General features: G+C 34.9%; 1 protein-coding gene across 2 annotated transcripts in view; it reads left to right on the top strand.

Moving 5' to 3' along the window:
• LOC149808332 (uncharacterized) overlaps positions 1-19,364 on the top strand; it is a 33,699-nt gene extending 14,335 nt beyond the window's left edge. The window contains exons 4-7 of one of the 2 annotated variants that reach the window (XR_016424824.1): positions 3,979-4,423; positions 7,638-7,787; positions 9,127-10,507; positions 10,539-19,364. Coding sequence is in view for 1 of the 2 variants with exons in the window: in XM_089975883.1 (XP_089832009.1) it covers positions 3,979-4,423; positions 7,638-7,787; positions 9,127-9,174 (643 nt within the window). In the remaining variant the exon portion in view is untranslated. Of the gene's footprint in view, positions 1-3,978; positions 4,424-7,637; positions 7,788-9,126 lie in introns of both variants that reach the window. The other variant, XM_089975883.1, reaches the window with a different exon arrangement.
• Positions 19,365-21,890: the final 2,526 nt, after the last annotated feature.

The following is a 21,890-nucleotide window of genomic DNA, read 5'->3' as shown; positions in this document are numbered from 1 at the left end:
ACCATCATTAACCACTTCCAAATTGAATTACCATCATTAACCACTTCCAAATTGAAATACCATCATTAACCATTTCCAAATTGAATTACCATCATTAACCATTTCCAATTTGAAATGCCATCATTAACCATTTCCAAATTGAATTACCATCATTAACCATTTCCAATTTGAAATACCATCATTAACCATTTCCAATTTGAAATACCATCATTAACCACTTCCAAATTGAAATACCATCATTAACCATTTCCAATTTGAAATACCATCATTAACCACTTCCAAATTGAATTACCATCATTAACCACTTCCAAATTGAAATACCATCATTAACCACTTCCAAATTGAAATACCATCATTAACCACTTCCAAATTGAAATACCATCATTAACCACTTCCAAATTGAATTACCATCATTAACCATTTCCAAATTGAATTACCATCATTAACCACTTCCAAATTGAAATACCATCATTAACCACTTCCAAATTGAATTACCATCATTAACCACTTCCAAATTGAATTACCATCATTAACCACTTCCAAACTGAATTACCATCATTAACCACTTCCAAACTGAATTACCATCATTAACCACTTCCAGATTTAAAGCAATATCACAACTACACTTAAAGCAATATTGCAACTACACTTAAAGCAATATCAAAACTACACTTAAAGCAATATTGCAACTACACTTAAAGCAATATCACATTCATCCCAAAGTTATGGTCAATGATCAGTACCCATATTATATTAGGAACTGATCAGTTCTTTAGAGTGCATGACCACTGTAATGTATATGTGTGCAGAGGATATGAATATAAGGAATAGTGCCTAGCAACTGCCAAAGTCAGCCATGACAAGAAAGGAATAGTGCCTAGCAACTGCCAAAGTCAACCATGACAAGAAAGGAATAGTGCCTAGCAACTGCCAAAGTCGGCCATGACAAGAAAGGAATAGTGCCTAGCAACTGTCAAAGTCAACCACAAGAAAGGAATAGTGCCTAGCAACTGCCAAAGTCAACCACAAGAAAGGAATAGTGCCTAGCAACTGCCAAAGTCAACCACAAGAAAGGAATAGTGCCTAGCAACTGCCAAAGTCAACCATAAGAAAGGAATAGTGCCTAGCAACTGCCAAAGTCAACTATGACAAGAGTCCTTTGAAGAGGCTAATCCACTACTAGCAGAAAAAGATTTGCAGGAATTCACAAGAAGTCCATTTCTTCTGAAATCTTTAAGATTGTAATATGACAGCGCCGATTGATTTACTATTCTAAGATATTATACCATTGTCACTCATACTTCGTGAAAACACATATACACATTTGCAAACACACAAAACCTTTTGTTTTTCTTTGACAATTTGCACTTGACAGTCCTGACAGTCGGCCTGATTGGTACTAATTACAGCCTGAAATGTAGAGAATATGACAATATAAGGTGGAATATGTACCTAAGATCTCATGTAAAAGCAAGTGAGAAATATCACAGTATCAGCAACTATTACTTGTAAGTTTCATTGGATTTAGAAACTGGAAGCTTTGATTATGCTGTAATTCATGCCAGTTCACACTCTGTACAACAGGTGTTTTCAGCTGCAGTTAACTAGTTACAATTCTGTTATTGTTTTGCAGGTAACCAGTTAAGAAATTTAGTGTTTCATATGTACTTATAAATAATACACAAGGCTGATAATTAACATTTTGGATAGTTGTAATATTTTCAGCTAGCACAAAATGGGATATTTTCAATGTCCATTGGCATATTTATATTTTGAAGTAGTTTAAACACTTCCAAAAATCACTAGCAAGAAACTTATGGTTAATGTTTTGTAGCTAGAAAAATCAGAATTGAAACTTTGTCAGTTTCAAACCCTTGAGACACTGACAGAGTGAAGTGGCATTGAATTAAACGAGCTCTGTCATAGTTAGAAAAGTGATGAATTTTTTTTCATTTTCTAGTTTTTATCTATATTGGTTATATACCAGAAAACCTTCTGTAATGGTCTGTTGTCCATTGTGTGACGTCCATCCATCCATTAGCACAAGTTTATTACCTCTACTCTTCCTGCTTGGAGGATTACTATGAAACTTTACATACACATTCATCCCATAGACAAGAAGAGCTTATGGGGTGTTTAGTTGTCCATCATCTGTCTGTTTTCTGTCATCTGCTAGTACAGGTCTGTTATTTGCTGCCTTTAAACTTTACACACATATTCATCCCATGGTCCAGTTGGTTCTAAATGAAAATGGTGCTGCTCGGACATCCACTACGACTGCCACAGTGGCCATCTTAAAAATCTTGTTGTTGCTGCTCCAGAGTAGAGATAATAATAATAACAATGAAGACTTTGTATAGTACCTTATCTTTAGAAGCTCTATGTGCTTTACAACATTAGACAATACCTATAACATACAAAACAACATATATGATGATATTACAGAAAACAAACACCATGAAATAAGAAAACATAAAAACATGCTGTAAATATTTAAGGTAGGGAACATTATTAGGTCTTTAAGTTTGTTCTTGCAGTCGATCATACCAGCCTGAGGTTTTCACTAAAAGACCTCATACGATGACTAGTTGTTCCACAATGAAGATTTGCCAGTCTGACTCAATATGGCCACCATTGCTGCAATGTTGAAAATCTTGTTTTTGCTACTCTTCCTGAATGGTTGGTTATAATAGCCTGGTGTTTTCACTAAAAGATTTATTATGCTGTCTAGCTGGTCCTAAATAAAAATGAAGCTGATCTGATATCCTATATGGTGACCACAGTGGCTGTCTTGAATATCTTGCTATTGTTACTCAGTCTGAAAACTAAAAGACATTTTATGAAGTTTTGTTGGTCCCAAATGAAAATGGACCCAATCTGCTGTCCATGTGGCTACGACAGCAACCATCTTGAAAATCTTGTTATTGCTACTCTTCCAGAATGGATTATCGTAACAACATGGGGTTTTCACTAAAGGACTTAATTCCTATGATGTCTAGCTGGTCATTCAGAAAAATGATGCCATTCTGATGTCCAGTATATTAAATTTTTTATCAGAACTCTACTTGAATAGAAATTCATATTGATGTGGGGTTTTTACAAGATGAATTCTTGTGCTGTCCAGTTGGCCATAAATGAAATTGGTGCCAATCTGATGTCCAGGATGGTGGCTACAGCAGCCATCTTGGAAATCTTGTTATTGCTACTCATGAACAGAAAGTCATATCTTTAAAATATTCTTATCTCTTCCCTATCCAAATGGATGACTATATCAACATGGGATTTTCAGCTCTATACTTCTTTTGATACATAGTTGGTTTTATATGAAAATTGTTATAGTCTTACAGCCAGTGTGGCTGCCATGATTACTGTCTTACAAACCATGGTGTCACTAATTCTCCAGAATGGAGGATCATTATAACATTGGCTTCTTCCAAAAGATCACTAATGTTGTCCACTTTGCCCTGAATGAAAATGATGCCAAGTTGACACCAGATATCAGCACCACAGAAGCTACTTTGAAAATCTTGTTATTACTAAAGAATATCAGAGCTGGTTTGAACACTTGACAGTTGAAAGGAAGAAAAGGTCTTTATCTTGAATTCCTAGAAATTTTTTCTGCCCATTAGAGTTTCAGTCCTTTCAAAAGACTCTTGTTAACTTAAATCAAGAACTGATGTTTAAGGTAATCACTATGAATTTTGTTAGAGTTATTTTCTTTTTCATTGCACATTATGACATTTCTCATAACCTTCATAAAAAAGAAGTTAATTGTTATTTGAGTTATTCAGTGAAAACCCAAAATGGCATGGCATGCTGTTGCTTTGCTTTAAAGTGTGAACATTATATGATCTCATGTATCTCATGCATGTGTGCGTGCGTGTATATCTGTATTTGATATATTGCTCATTTCTGCAACATCTTATAACGTGGGGTCAGGCGTGGATCCCAGTTTCATGATGTATTTCATTTTTGTAGATTCAGTACACAGAGTCCCACTCATCCAGTCCACACTGTTGAAGACCCAAGTCCTGAAGCAGTGAATTATGCTTTCACGGGGAGTGAAGAGAACCTGACCACAGCTATCTCTTCAGAGGGAATGTATTCCCAGCCTTCTTCAGCTAAATTGAATTTCACAGCCTCAAATGATTCAGATTTTAAACCTCCACCACAGACAAAATTCCCTTCAAAAACCTCAAAATCTCAGAGTAAATCTGTAACATCTAAAATGTCCAATTCCTCATCATTCTCCAAAAATGAGTCATCAGATGATGGAGTAATTTCATTGGTAAGAGAGAAGAATGGGGAGGAGCATGCATTTGATAATCCAATGCTGAATGATGATTGGTCAGTATTTATCAATGAGGCACCAGAAGGGAGTTCCACTTCAACTGTATCACCCAGTAAACAGAGACTCCTTAAGGTTAGTGCTGCTTTTTCTGTCACCTGGTCCATCTTAGACTGTCTGATTAGGTTCAAGGTCATTTAAAACAATTTACTTTGTAGATTTAGATATTGATGGTTTTACCCAAGGGGGGAGGTGAATGTGTGCATGTTACTTAGGGATTTATATGTCTCTTTATTGTATGCATTGACACTACAGCAAGGGTTGTCCACATAGGTATACAAGCAACAGAATTTCAAACAAAATGTTTGGAATCATGATGGAAGGATGTTCATGATTTGTTTCCATACAGTATACACTACTCCCTTGTTAACTCTTGCCCTGATAACCCCGGTGGCCTAGTGGTTAGAGCGTCCACCTCGGATGTGGAAGGTCGTGGGTTCGATCCCCGGCCGAGTCATACCAAAGACTTACAAAAATGGTACTAACAGCTGCTTCGCTTGGCGCTCAGCATTAAGAGGTTAGTGTTAGGACTGGTTGGCCCGGTGTCAGGATAATGTGACTGGGTGGGACATCATGCTACATGTCAGCGGCATGATGCCCCAGTGCTAGACATCACTATAAACTGCCACATTGCAGACATCGTAGCGATATGACTGGAAAATTGTTATAGCTATGTTAAAAATCCAAATCACAAATCACACTGATAACTAGCGAACCCGCTCATAACGCGGGGTCAGGCAGGGATTCTATTTTTCAATCAGAAAATACCCCAAAACTGATCCCTGTTTGTTGAACTTGAAGAAAATAGCAATCAAAATTGGTAATGGAAACTTTGATATGCTGCTCGTTTTATCGTCAAAAACGGTAGATATGACATTTTAATCAGCATTATGAAATATCAACTTTAAAAAGAAGTCATAAAATTTTCTTTTCAAACAACATTTTTGGTACACTGTAATTAATGATTTTCAAGGAAATTTTGATCAATCAAAATATCACTTATGCCTAGTGGAGGCAGTAATAAATAATTCCAATTAAATATTTTTTTTATTAACTTAAATTTGTGTTCTAGTTTTATCTTTTAGTTCTTTTTAAGTGTAATCTTCATAAATGCAATGTGTTCTCTTGTAATTAAACATAAAACATGTCAGTCTACTATAAGAGCTATGTCGCGAGCATTTCTTTGAGAACCTAATTAAGTGCTGATTGTGTTTTTATATCAGACTAGTGAATTTTTTATATCAGACTAGCGTAAGCATTTGTTGTATTGTTGCACTAAATACAAAACAGGCTTCCTTTCTATTATCATGTTAATTGCATCTTTTGAATCAAAGGAGGTGGAATTAACAAACAAGTTAAAAGGCATACAAATCCTACATGCTTAAGAACCAGTGGCCCCGGTTGTATGTCAGGTAACTCATTTCAGTCGGTCAGTTGAACACTGTTATGAATATTATTGAGCATGTAATCTGATTAATCTACCTTAAATTAACCTACTCAATCAAAATTGATTAAAGATAGCAAGGCAACCAAGCTAAATGAATACTTCTTAAAATAAAGAGCTTTGGCTTTGTTTCACAGATATGGATAATTTTAGGGAAAACGAGTTTAGGAGAATTCCCAAATTTGCATTAGAGATATCCTCAGGGATGATAAGAAGTTTCACTGTTACTTGCAATGAAATCATGGCATCAATATCTTACTAATTGAATAAATAAAAAATTGAGTTTCATCATAGATGATGGTCTCACAAAATGTTGCATTGTTTTATATAAAAAGGAATCTTGTTTGGTAGTGTATCAACAGTTTGTCTGGTTTCCTGCTTCGAAGATCCTTTTTTTGGAAAAGGCTACCCACAACACTCCTGGAACCAGACTAATCAACAAAACAAAAAGCTGTGATGTAATACATGAATGTTTGTGCGCACCATGTTGGTTGTTGAAACCAGTTGGAGTTATGTTATCAGTCTTTCAGATGTTGGACATTTTAAAAATAAATATAATTTATACAGAATAATGAACAATTTCACCGGAAAAAGTGCTTTATTGACAATTATTCCAATGTGAATGTTCTCCCACCCTCATGGTACAATAAAATTGATAAACAAACACTTACTTGAAAATGAAATGAATGAATCTAACCTTGCATTGTTATTATTTATTCCTTCTTTTTTCATGATGCGAAATTAATCAAAGAAAAAAATACATCCACAAACTCAGTATATTTAGCGGATGCCGGCCTGTGTATGCATCCTTACTGTAGTGTGTATCACTTATGTCAGATAAGAAAATCACAAAAGAGATGAAAATATCACCCGATTGTTTGAAGGCACCTGCCATTCATGCATGATAAGTTATAAGGTGCAAACTGACCAAGATTGTATTGTATCCAGGTTAACTATACTATGGTATCTCACAACTAAAAATCGTTATTTTAAAATACATTCCTTGTGAGTGCAGATGATAATCTTTTCGCTAGCATGGGTATACAAAAGTATTATTGAAGCAAGTTATTGCTGTGTATACTATTTACCCTGCAAATATCAATTATGATTACATATGGGAAACAAATAGAAGCCCGGGTGATGAATAAACACAACTGGCAGTGAGCAATAAACTCCTTGCTTAAATTTACTGACAGGATATCAGATAGAAAGATTATTTTATTACAAAGCAATTAACCCCGGAAACTGACTTTGGTGTATTTTAAATGTGCAAATTGTTTCTTATGAAGTTGGCCGATGTAAGAAAGCCAACTTTGTTTCCTTTGGATTCTTTTAAGTATGCCAATTTCTTTTTTTAATAAAGTCTGCCAACATAGGGAAGCCAGTATTGATTTTTTTTCACCTGTATTAAGTTGAATTTTGAAAATAAATTGAAACAATGGAACAGTTTTGAAAGCGACACAATCTAGTGCATGATGCGTGCACATCGATATAAGGCTGAACAAAAAATTAGTTTTCACTAGTTTCATCCAAATGTTCCCTACCCATGGTTTATGTTTTATTTTTCGACAACATAAAGCATGTACTTCGTCTTGTGGGGATAAATGTACATCATTTACATTGGCATCCTTCATATGTGGGAAATCATAGCTAAGGGGAAGTAACAGCATAGTTTACTTCTATTTTGAGTAATTAAATTATTATTTCTTCTTTACAGTTGATAATTTTTTTATTCTTTTTGTGCGAGTATAACTACTTTTAATCATGTAATGCAAATCTGATGTAAAAAGAAAAATGTTGGAGTATGGCTGGTGACCTTTAAGTAGAGTAATATTACATTTACAGGAACCAGAGGAGATATCTATGGATAGAGGCACAGACACAGACAAACATAAACTGAACATTCGGAGGTCTGATGGTTTGGAATCTGGATTTGAATCAGCAATTCTTCTAGTGGATGACAAACCAAGTGAGACAGTTGTAGATATTCCAAAGGTAAAATACAGTAGGGACCTATGAATATAGGAAAATATTTATATTTATTTATATGTTGAGACCAACTTCAAAATGCACCAAAAAAAGAGATTTTTCACCACTTAATGCACTGACAGATCTGGGTCTATGCAGTTTGTTAGGACTAATCAGTAGACCAAATAACATAGACCCTTATCAGCAGATCAGGATCTTTGTTGTTTGCAATAGGACTCAACTTGCAAGTGAGTCTATACAGTACAACAGATAAATTTTGTGATTTTTTTCATTATATTATGAGTTTGCTGCCATGATAACCAAAACTTTGACTTCTTAACACAAAAGTAGGAAATTATGTAAGGCAGGTTGTAAACAGTTATGCTTAAATTGTCTTGACTGATCTAAACAGATTTTTGGCGGCACATAATCCCATGCAGACTAGTTCTAGAGAAACCAGAAAGAAAAGGGAAATAAACCTGTAACACATTAACCCCTGGAGCTTTTTGACATTTTCGCCTGAAAATCGAGTAGAAAACACATTTTGAAAGCTATTTCTGATTAGACTCGAAAACACCAAATTCCCGGTCATCTTTCAATAACATACTGTATAGTTGTGTTAGAAACATCGTTTTTCATTGGCTATTTGACTCATGCATGAGCAGAAGAGTAAAAGTTGGAGTTATTATTATTTTTGCTTAACGGAGCCATTATTTTTGTATGAAGACCCCTCTTTATTCCAAATGCCCATCTTATCCTACTTTCTTGATCCCAAGGCTGTTGAGGCAGGCTGATATGTTGCGTGACAATTTGTCTCAGTTTCTTAATGTTTCATGTCAAGTTTGAAGGCACTATTTTCAGTGAATCCACCAGCTGTACAATTTGAATTTCACTGGTCAACAAAAAGTACCAAGAACAATCTAAATTAGTCACCACTCATATTTAATTAAATTAGGTGCCATCTAGCCTTACTACACCACTTTAATTCTGGAACAGTTTATGGTATAAAACAAAAGCATAATCAGAGGTTAAATGATCGGTGATCAGACCATGGATTGTGATTGCTTAAAATTTGATAACATTGTGAAAAATAGATTAGTAAGTGTAACTGGGTTAAAATTTTAAGTTAATAACCTTTTACAAGTTGAATATAGAACTTATTCAATTAATTTTTGATGGCTAAGATATTGGCATAAGGTGATCTGTAGGAAGGGAAAAGAAAATTGAAAATGTGAAGAAACCTTAAACCTTAGATAAGCTGGAATTGGTATTGAATTTCAGACAAATGAAGTGCAAAGCAAGAGCACTACCACATGGTTATAAAGGCATGTATGTAATGACAGTATCTACATCCTTTTATTTTCAGAGTTCCACACTAATAAAAACAGGCTTGGACTTTCTGGACAATTGGTGAAACTTGTAATACAGTTTCACAGGACAAAAACGGAGAACATAAACTAAATGTATATACTATATTCTTCGAGTGAGGGATACCCCATTGATAGAAGGATAATTTAGTATTTTCTTTATTGGACAAAGAAAAAATAATTGTATTGGAATCTGTGATTCAGAACCTTAATTTGTAATGGTAAGAAAGTTAAGTTCATTGCAGGAACTGTCAACATATAGAATTTACAATTAGATCGACAACATTTTGAGAACTTTATTTTATATTGAGTAGCTGATAATTTTAAATTGTACATACTTGAAGTCCATATTGACTTCTCATATAGTCAGCTTATGATTGATGGTATATATAGAAATGTTATCTTAGATTTTGGTGTATTTTTTATAAATATGTCATACATTTTTTAATTTAATATTGAACTGCCTTCCATGTAAATATATTAATTATTTCACAAAAGATATGTATAGAAGTGATCAGCTTGCACCATAAGTGCCAGGCATTAGATCTAAATTAGAAGCAAGACAAATGACAGTTATTTTGTGCCAGAAAATCTTTGTTCATGTTTTATGGGTAGTGTCAAGCCATGTAAGAATAGAAATTATGCTCTGTTTCTTACTGGTACTGGCCATAAATAAGTATATTATAAAATATCGGCATACTGTTTTTAGGAGTCTATCTTGACAGTTAAGTTTCAAAATAAATTACTAAAGCAGCAAAATAATTATGCAGCATGTGAATTAAGTCACGACTATGATGAATTTCATGAATTTGCAAAGATTTAATGACTCTGAAATGTTCTGTTTTGCAATGATTCTGTTACATGTGTTTGATTAAGTGCTGAACCGGACTTTGGATCATATTACTCAGAGTTATATTATGGAAGTAAAGTTGCTTGATACTGACTGACAAAATCTTAAGCTCAGAATCAGTCTCAAAGGTTTTAAGATGTCCAGACCTGTTTTGTACTGATTATTTTGCGAAAATTGAAGACATAGCAATTTCAGATGACTCCAGTTGGACAAAACCATCTCTATTTTAGGTTTTTCTAAGTAATGCCTCATTGCTGTCCACAAATTCTAATATATTTTCCAAATCTCTCACCAGTGCATATGATACATTCTGTTGTTCTTTCATAGTTGGGCTATGTGACTTTGAAAAGCAGTTTGCAGTTGATTACTTGATACAGCTGATGTTTAAGGCAGGCTTGAGTGTATTTTGTCATTTGTGGGTATGTATAATATATGCAACGGTGAAATATGTAAGTAAACTTAACAAGAGGTGTTCTCAGTATCCTCTATGAACTTATGTCCATATATAGGTGTCAGACAAGGCAAGGCAGGTGGCATTCGGTGTCAGGAAAGGCAAGGCAGGTGGCATTCGGTGTCAGGCAAGGCAAGGCAAGTGGCATCAGCTAATGTCTGTTTTCTTCAGTTTTGATATCTGGTGAATTGCTGGCTGCATCTGAGGCTCAAAACAAATTGCACCATCTTTTCAGATTCCTTTCCAAACTGAAAGCCTTTGAAAACTTGCATTTGTTAACCTTTAATATCCAGATCTTACATAAAGATGATTTGTTCGTAAAATTTGGAAAATGAAATGTACAGTTGGCTGCCTAAAGTATTTTCACACCATCCCATTTGTTTGTACCCTGCCTACTATTTTAAAAACAGAAGGCATCAAGGATATATGATATGCACAGAACTTAGTCATTTCATTCATTGATTTATGTTCTAACCTGATTGTTGCCAGGGGGTTCCAAGCACTGTCAACTTGTTGATGTTTCAGATGTTAAAGGGGTTTCTTTAGTAACATGGTTACCATATTTGTTTGGGCCAGTCTGTTTTCAAGCAACAGATGTGATGTAGTTCACCATTCTTGAAAAATCTCATTAAGTCCATACATTTTGGATTTACATCTCTTTGAACACAAGCATACAAGAATTCCTCCATTGTATTTGTTCAGTTTGTTTTAGAAATATTAAAACTAGAAATTGCAAATATTGGATGCAGATGACAGTTTTTACTGACATAGGTTATTCTAGAAACATGAAATGGACAGCAAGCAGTCTGTTTGCTTGTTTACATTGGGAGCCTCTATTAGCATTGAAATGTCAATAATTCAGGTGTTAGGGACCCCTTGGCAGCAATCAGGTTAGAAGTTATAAATCCATGAATGAAATGATTGACACCTGTTTTGATGGGTGAACCTTGACCAGAGTGGCTAGTGGCCATCAATGGTGGTAGATTATATTGGCTTATACAGTACCAGAAACAATTTTTTTTTCTGTGATCTAGTTCAAAATCTGTATGATGATATATGATGAGAAAATCTTAGATTTGTAAAAAAATATGCACTTTATATAACACATTTTGATGCTATATTTTAAAAATTTAACCTTTTATCTTTTTTATATATATATGCCTTTTAAAGAAATTCAATATCTTTATCTTGTATCTTTTATCTCGTAGGACTGCTTGTGTATAATGTTGTCTGCAGTTTTTAATCTTTACGTTTTAAAACTTTTAATCAGTACTGTATCATCAGTATTGTGTTGACATGTCATTATACTCTATACATTCTTTTGATTTGTATGGAGGAAATATTTCTAGTAAACAAATGGTGTTGGAAACCGCAAGGAATGTTTGGTATGTGATAGTAAACATACTCAGTGATCTGCAAGGTAGTTTAAAGTACATGTACTCTCTTTCTGAAATAACAGACTTTGATAATTCAGAAATTGAAAAGTCTCATTATGTGCAAGTTTAATGTGAAGGTGCTAGGTCCTGTTATTTACAAGCCTAATGCCATGCTGCCAAACTTTAATATCGCACCCCTGCTTTGTTAAAATACCATTTGCCAAGTCACCAGGGAAGAATTGGAGCCAGGAGTTAATTTTCTTTTTTACCTGATTGCATTATTCAGCAAACTGTATGATCATTATTCTTAATGATCCGTCACAAAATAAAGAACAATTTACAAAATTGCTAATAAAAAAGATTATAAAAGTGATAAATCTTTACCCAGTCTGTACATGGTATTCAAATGTTTCAGTATAGCCGTTGTGATAACAGCACACACATTTACCAACCAGAACTGGCCTGATCATGTTAAAATGTAAGATATTTACTGTTATCAAATAAACGTAAGCTGTTTATGTCATTTTTTATCCATATTAACCATGCAGCAAACTAAAATAAGCATTTTCACATTCTGCCATAACATAATGAGCTAGTTGATCATGGTCTATGTTTGGTTTATTAAGGACTGTAACCTGACAGTGTAGATCCTGTTTAGCAGTATTACATATTGAGCTAGTAGATCAGGCTACAGTTGTTCTACTTGTGATTGTAAGCTGACAGTGTTGATCCTGTTTTGCGGTTGTGTTCATTACATATGAAGTCCAAGCAACATATCTTTCAGTTTGGCAAAGGAATCAAACAAATTTGTGTGTTTTTCAGTTTTGAGAATATTTATAATACTCAGATTTTACATGTGTTCAATAAGACTTTGTATCAGTCTGTGCAATTTAATATATAGTATATGGAGTGTAGTTTTGTATTTATGCAATTATATCCTCTTTTTCCTTCTGAATAAAAATTCTTTTTAAAAACTTTTGTTTGATACTTTCTGGTGAAATTAAGAAATGTAAGTTTATTTTCAGCATATCTTTGTACTGTTACTATAAATTAGTTTTTTTTGTGTAATACCAATTTTTAGTTTTGATGTTCATGGACAGTAGAGATTATGGGATGGCCTATTTTGCACAAGTTTGTTTTCAATGCTCCTTCTAAACTACTTTGAGGATTGCCATGAGACTTTACACTCACATTTATCTGAAGGTCAGCTTGGTATGAAATGAAAAAAATACTGCTCAGGCATCCAGAATGGCTTCCACAGTGGCCATCTTGAAAATCTTGTTAAGGTACACCTCCTCAATAGATGGTTATGTTGACATTGGGATTTTGACTAGAAGGCTTCACATGATGTCTCCATTGACCTCCAATCTGGCTGTCATGGCATTCATTTTGTCATTACTACTTCTCCTGGATGGATGGTCATATTGACATGGGGTTTTCACCATAAGACTTAGCATGATGTCTTGGTGGTTTTAAATGAAAATGGCACAGATTTTCTTATCCAATGGCCATCATAGCAACTCTCTCGAAAATCTTGTTATTGCTACTCCTCCTAAATAGAAAGTTATATTGAAATGGAGTTTTCACCAGAAGACTTCTTGTGATGTCTAGTTGCTCATAGCTTAAAATGGTGCCTATCTGACATCTTGAAAATATTTTTATTACTACTGCAACTGGATGGATAGTCATATCAGCATGAGGTTATAACCAAAAGACTTCTTATGATACCATGTTGGGCCTGAATAAAAATATGATAATGGAGAACTCAGAGTTACAATTGTATGCCACTTTAACATCATAGTCATCAATCTTTTCAGTTTTAAGCAATTTCTTGAAGGTGTGATACTTGTTTCTTTTTAGTTCTGCCACATATATATAATAATAATAATAATAAAGAGGACTTTGTATAGTGCTTAATCTTTAGAAGCTCTAAGTGCTTTACAGCATTAGACAACACCTATAACATAAAATAAACATATGATATTATTACAAAAAACAAACACCATGAAATTAGAAAACAAAAAAACATGCTGAAAATATTAAAGGTTGGAAACATTATTAGGTCTTTAAGATTGTTCTTGTAGTTGAAATAGGTAAGTTTAAGAGCACTCTTGAATGGGATCACTGTGTCTTTGTGTCTAAGTTCAGTTGGCAATTCATTCCACGTTGCTGTGCCATGGTATGCAAAAGAACGTCCATATGACTTCGTTTTCATAGTGGGAATAATGAGTATATGATTGTCAGAAGAGGAGCATAGATATCTTTCTGGTGTGTACATATGGATGAGGTTGGATAGGTATGTTGGGCTGGAGTCTGGTAGTGAAACGTAGCACAGAGAACAAATTTTGTGTTTGATTCTGGATCGAATGGATAGCCAGTGTAAGATACAGAGCAGCGAGGAGTTGTGTGCTCTGATTGTGGTACTCTAAGGATGATCCGAGCAGCTGTGTTTCAAACTTTTTGAAGTTTCTGGAGTAGATATTGAGATGAACCAGACAGAATTGAGTTACAATAGTCCAGTCTTTACATAAGAAGTGTAAACCAATTCTTTGTTGGAAGTTATTTGACCTAACAGACTCCTTGATGAATTTTGTTCATTTTCATTTAATCATTGAGCATTTTGAACATTTAATTATTGGTTAGTACATCTGTATCAGATTAAAGGTTATAAAAAAACACCACGATCACTTTTTGTACTATGTTTGACACATTAAATCTCAATTTATTTTGCTTGACATTGTGTTTCTGTCGTACAGATTCCACAAGAGCACTTCTTGGCTAAAACATTTAGATCCCGTTATTGCTTAATTCCTGAAGAATATCAGAAATGGTTTCAACAATTAGCAGTTAAAATGAAGAAATGGTCCAGTTTTCAGACAGTAGAGAGTCTGTTTGAGGGACTTTAATTGTGGAACAGCTAAACAATAATTGCATCTAAACAAATAAATCATATTGTCATTCAACTCTGCCTCTTTAAAACAGGATAAATAAATTTGTTTTCTACCATCTTCACTAATAATATGATTTTTTTTTGCTCAGACATTAATGGTATTGGAGATCTTATCTTTACAAAAGAAGTCTACCTTGATTTGATGCTTATTATTTTTACAGTTTAAATGATGTCCATTAAGTACTCGTGAAGCCATCCTTTTTCACAACTTTTACCAAAGCACAAAATTTACTACCCATAAATTTCAAGGGATTCATAATACTTTGTCAAGTTATGCAATACTTTTTCTACCAATAGCTTATAAGAGGATTTCACAAATTAATTTAAATTAAAAAATACATATTTTAATTAAAACAAAGCCAAATTTTAATTGAAACAACTAGAGCAAATTCTATGGCAAGTCCCCATCTCACTTTCATTTCTGCTCTCTACCTTTAAAGCCATGTGTAATTAGGGGGTTAAACGTTATATATGTATGCATTATCTTAAAAAGTTGTGCTATGAACTACGTTAGGGGTCCTATCATCAATGTCAAGGTAAAGGCCCACTATTTTATGTTTTATGTCCCCTTTCCCTTCTGCTCCATAACTTGAAGCCTGTTTGAGGTTTGAGAGTTCAGGATGAAAATTGGTATAATTGTACATCGTTACTGGAAGGTGTGTTGTGTACCATATTGAGATACTGTCTTCAAGGTCAATGTCATGGCTCAATATTTTAAGTTTTCTTTTCCTTCTTCTCTATACATTAAAACTGTATGTGACTAAGGGTTGAAACTTGGTATACTTTTACATCATCACTAGAAGGTGTGTTGTGTACCACACTGGGAGTTCTAACTTCAAGCTTATGGTCATGGTTCAATATTTTATATTTTCATCACACTTTCCCTTCCATTCCATAATTTTAAAGCCATCAAGATAGAGGAATGCAGGCTTAATGGGGGGGTCTGACCTGGGCTACAACCCCTAAAGGGCCTCAATTGGTACCAGTTATTTCTAGATCTCGTAAGTACTCTCATTATCTAAGGCTCTCAAACTCTCAAAGTGGCCCAGACCTTTCTCAGTCTCATAAGGGGCCTGAAGGGCTGTAACCTTTTTTTTATATATGAACAGACAGGGAGCCCCAGGTGGGTGAATGGTCTAAAAGTGCTTGCCTTTACCGGTCACTGCCATCTCACTTCTGCCCATATGGCTTAAAGTTTTGTGCTTGGCAAATGTGATACAGCCTCCCAGTAGTTTCTTGAGGGTTGGTGGTTCTGACTGAGTTTTCCTGGGTTCTTCCTCCACTAATTATACTGGCCACCATGTATGGCATATCTTGTGCTGAGAAATGGTGTTAAAACCAAAACAACAACAACATTCCTTACTGGTTATATGATAATGTTCCACCATAGAAAATGTTTGAGTTTTTAAAGGAATGTAGTTTATATAAGATATTTTCACCCTATATTTTAGACATTTAATGTTTGTACCTCTTTTATTTTAATGTACTGTTTAAAGAATTTTAACATCCATATTGTAATGCTTCATGTCAAAGTTTTTTTGGAAGGGTTTGTCTTTCTTCAAATTTTTTTGCAATTCTGTATCTTTACACTATTGGAACTTAACATTTCATTGGCACTGTATCACCAGTATTATGCTAATGCAATTAAACCCCACCCACCCATGGTATGTCATATACCATTGCTATGTTATCTGCCTCAAGGTCAAGGCAACAGCAAGAGAAAATAAAAGTTGCCATGTATGGGTAGAATTTTAAACCCCAAAAAGACATATTAATGGCACTTTAGCCATAATAATAATCTTGACTTAACAGCATCTCATGTATTCACAGTCGTTTGTACACAAGTAATGATAGCATCTTATAGCCAACCTCTTTCAGCCTCGTTAAGGAGGAATTGTCTCCAGCTGTGCTTCAATGCTTGCTGGAGGCCATGGTTAAGATATCCAGAGATGCGATGTCTGTGTCAGTAATGCTTTCTACAGTGATTCTTCAACTCTGCAGAGATGCAGCCTTGAAGATGTCCAAGGCCTTACTAGACCAGAGCAAGAACCTCTTGAGAGCTGTACCTCATGAGGCAAAAGCACTCTTCAGTGGTCTAATCCCCTCCATAGCATATCAGGTTTTGTGGGACCAGCAACTTTGCTCCCTGGCCATGACTCCAGGCCCATTGAAACTGGCAAACAAGCATGGTCACCCTGAATGACCTATGGGACCATCTTCAAAATTTTCTAGCAGAATCAGCCTCAATAAACTCACTAGCAGGCTTAGATCAAAACCCTTCCTGCCTGTCATTTGCCTTGCAAGGCAGTCATGGAGGCCAGGGCAGAAAGTTTGAGGGTTGATAACCCTTAACTAATGAGATAATCTGCTCTAGAGAGTTGCACCCAATCAGGCAGCCCTATCCTCCTCCATGTGCCAATGACTGACCCTCTTTACTGAGGTTTGGCTGGGAATCACAGACAATGTGTGGGTCGATTCTACTTTAAGGGAGTGTTAAAGGCATTGTTCCCTCCACTTTCATGGACCCCCATTCCTTTTCATGTCCAAACTGCTTCGACTAAGGGAAGAATAATATACCCATCTACAAAAGGGTTCAATCGAGAGGGTTAAAATATGACCCAAACCCACATTTCTATGCCCGGATAGTTCTGGTATCCATAAAAGCTGGAAACTCTAGACTTGTAAATAACAACTAGTCAATTTCCATAGTTCTCTAAGATGCGAAACTTCACAGTCTCATCTTCTCTGCCTCACAAGAAATGCATCCAGATTTGTCTTGGCCGAGAGGATTTTCAGTTCCAAGCTCTTTTGTTCTGCCTTGCCTCTGCCCCTAGAACTTTTACCACAGTGATGGGGGTAATATTGATGCACTTGAGATATTCAGGGGTTTCCATCCTCTAGTATTTCATCAACTGGTTGATGCACTTTGTCTTCAAAGATTCTCATTGGAAGGACATTTCCCTGTTTTGGTTGATGGTGACTTGTTTTGGTTTATCTCATCCCTTCTCAGGACTTTGTGTCTGTAGTGATGAATTTTCTCACCAAACAATGGAAGGTCATGCTGATTCTGGCACTCTTTAGTGTGTCTTATGGGAAAGAGTTCTTTATCAGCCCATATTTACCTCTCTCTCATGGGAATTTTGAACATGGATGCAGAATTAGTTTCACATGGGAGACTTTACTTCTACTCTCTCCAGTTCTCACTCCTAGAAAACTGGAGACTACACAGGGACCCATTATCACCTTTGACTCCACTGGGGACCCATTTTTGACACAACCTGAGTTGATGGATTGATTGTGATCTGTTTCTAAATGGAGTTTCAATTCATGCTTCAGAACCCCACTCCTTTACACACATTAGATTTGGGATGGGTTGTGCACCTGGAGCCAGAAGATGTAGTCCTTCAAGAACTTTGATCTCGAGGAGGTGACCCTTCATATAAACAATCTATAATTGAGGTCACTGTTTCTAGCCCTCCATAAGGCACCATTGCATTATGATTGACAGCAAGTCAGTATTAGTGTAACTCGGGCATCAAGAAGGTACACATGCTCTTTGTCTTTGAGTGGAAGTCTGGAACATTCTCTGATGGGCAGTCATCTTGGCGAACACTGTCAAGAGTCTGTCATATTCAGGGCAACAGGAATATCCATGCAGACAGCTTGTCCAGACAGGAGTATGTGGGCCTTACAGAGTAGTCCCTGCACCAATATGTCACAGAGGCAGTTTTAGCTCTACTGGTAAAAGACCAGAAGAACTTAAGGGATGGTCTGTTGTCTGTTGTCTATCAGTCTGTTATTGCAACTCCACCAAAACTGATTAGAGAATTGTCTTAAAACTTGGCACACATTCACCCCATAGTCTAATTGGTCGTAAATGAAAATGGTTCTGCCTGGATATCCAATATGGCGGCCACAGAAGCTATCTTAACAATCATGTTATTACTGCTCCTCCAGGAATTCAAGATAAAACCATTTCTTCCTAATAACTGATGAGATTTGAAATTATCTGCTATTCTTTAGCAATACAAAGATTTTGAAAGTAATTTTAGCGTTGTACATCAGATTGGTACCATTTTGATTTAGAACCAAACAAACATCTTTGGGTCTTATGGCAAAAACCATGTCATTATGACCATCAATTCAGGGAAAGTAGTGACAAGATTTTCAAAATGGCCATGGTGGCAGTCATATTAGATTTACAGTTTGGACTTCTCTGTTACATCAATAACTCATGCTCTGATAACTCATGAACCCACTTAAAATTTGATGTCTGGCATGGATCAGATTTTTTTAAAGAAAATATATAAGACCATTGCCCTTATGTGTATGTGTTGAATATGAAGAAAATCGCAATTAGAATTGTAAATGAAACCTTGACATATCATTTGTTTTATCACCGAAAATGGTAGCTAGTGGCCAAAAAGTTTCATTAACATCATAAAATTCAGAAGTGTTAATAAGAAATCACATGTTTTGTTAGATTTTTTATTGGAAAAATATTTCTTAATACACAGTAAATAATTATGGTGAAATAACAATGAAAGAAAAATTCTGGTAAATGCTAACAGGTGTCAACATTCAAAGAATAAAGACCAATTAAATATGTTGTTATGTGTATTTAATTTAATTGTTTTTTTGTTAGTTATAAAAAAATTCATTACATGCTATTGTAATGTAACATTGTATACTGGACTTGACCTTGTCCAAAACTGAGTCCATTTCTACTTGTCTTGACTTTTTTAAAATTTCATTTGTTGTAAACAACTAGCACATAACTAAATTATTCTCCATGTGTATGGGCTGAATATTGTGGCATGTTATGCTATATTATCATAACATGAAAAGTCATTTGACCATTACACTGATACCTGTAAACAGTATAATTCTGGCATGTTCTGTTTTATTATAATAACATGAAAAGTCATTTGACCATCACACTGATACCTGTAAACAGTATAATCGTGGCATGTTCTGTTTTATTATAATAACATGAAAAGTCATTTCACCATCATACTGCGAGCACTTCTGTGAGAACCTAATTAAGTACCGTACTGGCTGTGTTTTGATGAACAGCTTGGGGAACTGTTTGTTGCATTGTAAATTTTCACTGATGGAGACTTGTGTTGTTTTATCATGTTAAGTATGTCTTTTGTGTCAAATTAAGTAATGGGGGTATAATAAAATAGTTCAAGAGCCAGCAAATCCTAACTGTATAAGCTCTTGTGATCACTATAGTCTCAAATTAATCCATTTAATTTGACCAGTCAAAAAAATGTATGATCTTAACATCATTAAAGTATATATATTAATCAATATGTAAATGTGATCATGGAGCCTAAAGGAATCAAGTGAAAGGCATATCAGGTGAATAAAAAGTGTTGTTTCATAGATAGGGTTCATAAAATTCTTTTGGTTTTCAGACTGAGTAACAATAGCAAGATATTCAAGATGGCCACTGTGGTGACCATATTGGATGACCAATTGTCACCAATTTAATTTGGATCAACTAGACTATGGGATAAATGTGCATGTAAAGTTTTGTGGTAATCCACTAAATAGTTGAGGATCTGTATATATAACAAACTTGTGCTAATGAACAGATGGATAGCAGAGAACAGACCATCCCATAAGATCTCCCCGTCTATGACCAGTAGAGCTAAATAAAATAGAACCTACAGTGCTCACAAGTCTGTGCATTAACAAGAACGAAACTAACAAGACCAAGGGCCATAATTCTAAGAAATATGCACAGAATTTTCTCATCACTTAACTTGTCTTGAGATGAGGCTTTACAGAAATTTGGTTAACATCTATTAATATGTGTGGGTTTTAAGTGTTAACATGATTGTGCATTAGCAATGTCTGTGCTAAGATGAACAAGGGATGTAACTTTTATAAGTGCAGAATGTGTTCATCATCAAATTGTAATAAGCATGTTGAGATGAAGCTTCACAGCAAACTTTGGTTGAAATCTAATAATAAATAAGGATGCTCAAGTAATCACAAGGTGGAAATATGTTGGGGAAACAAGGATCTGATGGCCAGACAAGGATAATTTTGTTGCTCTTTCATGCTTACTGTACACTACATGTCGGTCAAATCTGAACAATTTTTTTTATACCAATGGACCACTTGTCAATACTATTGCTGGCAATCAAGTCAGCCATCATGTAATTTACAGGCACACTAGAATTTCGACAGTTGTTCATACCTAATGTCTGTTAAGTAACCAGGTGCCACTATATATCATATCAACAAATTCAAATTGGTCATAACTTCAATATTCCTCAACCATTTTCATGTGATGTCCAGTATACACAAATTTTTTTTAACAGTAATTCACATGGGGTAAATGTTGATATAAAATACTCTGCTTTGATATAATGTAGAATGTTAATGAGTGGGCATAGTTGTCTTAACTCTGGAGACAGGTCAATTTAGGTTGTGGATGTATCGCCATCTGTTGTGCTGTAAGCCCCTTATCTGTTTATTTATGAATGACTTACTGGACAAAAAAGTACATGAAGGTCATAGACATCAAATGAATTACACTGAACTAAAATTTGACTCCTAAACCCACAGCCATAAAATACCATGCTATGTAATGGTGACTGCTATAACCCTATGGTCCTAACCTAAGTAAAAGAAAAGAGCAAAAACCAACCAGTTTAGTAAAATTCAACAAATAATCTATCTCCCTAGAATACAAAGTGAAAATTTAAAAATAACTAACAGTATTGTGAATTAAATCCCCAAAAAGTCCAAAAAGTTCTATCAGAAGTCCAAAAGTATAGAGTATTCTCAATGAATTCCAATGGTATTCAGATTGAATTCCAATACTGATTGTGCTGATTTACCAATAGCCTGGACTAGTGTTGATGTGCTAATAGTTTTGATGTATCACAATGATATAATCCAGAATGTCTATAAATAAGTTCACAATAATCCCAAAATGGTGATTTTGTCTCAAAGTATTAATGAGAACTTTACAATTCCAATGAATAATTTAAATAAATCATCTCACATTAAAACTCGACGCAACTAAAAGAAAGATTCCACATCAAATGTTAAGATAGGAATTAATAATTCTGATGTAAACAACCTTAATATAAAACCCTAAGACAAAGTAAGAG

This window comes from Sinohyriopsis cumingii, chromosome 1 (genome assembly GCF_028554795.1).
Source record: "Sinohyriopsis cumingii isolate HCF-2022 chromosome 1, ASM2855479v2, whole genome shotgun sequence".
NCBI classification, from domain to species: Eukaryota; Metazoa; Mollusca; class Bivalvia; order Unionida; family Unionidae; genus Sinohyriopsis; species Sinohyriopsis cumingii.
Note: the sequence above shows the minus strand (reverse complement) of the source record. Positions and strands in the feature narration are given on the sequence as shown.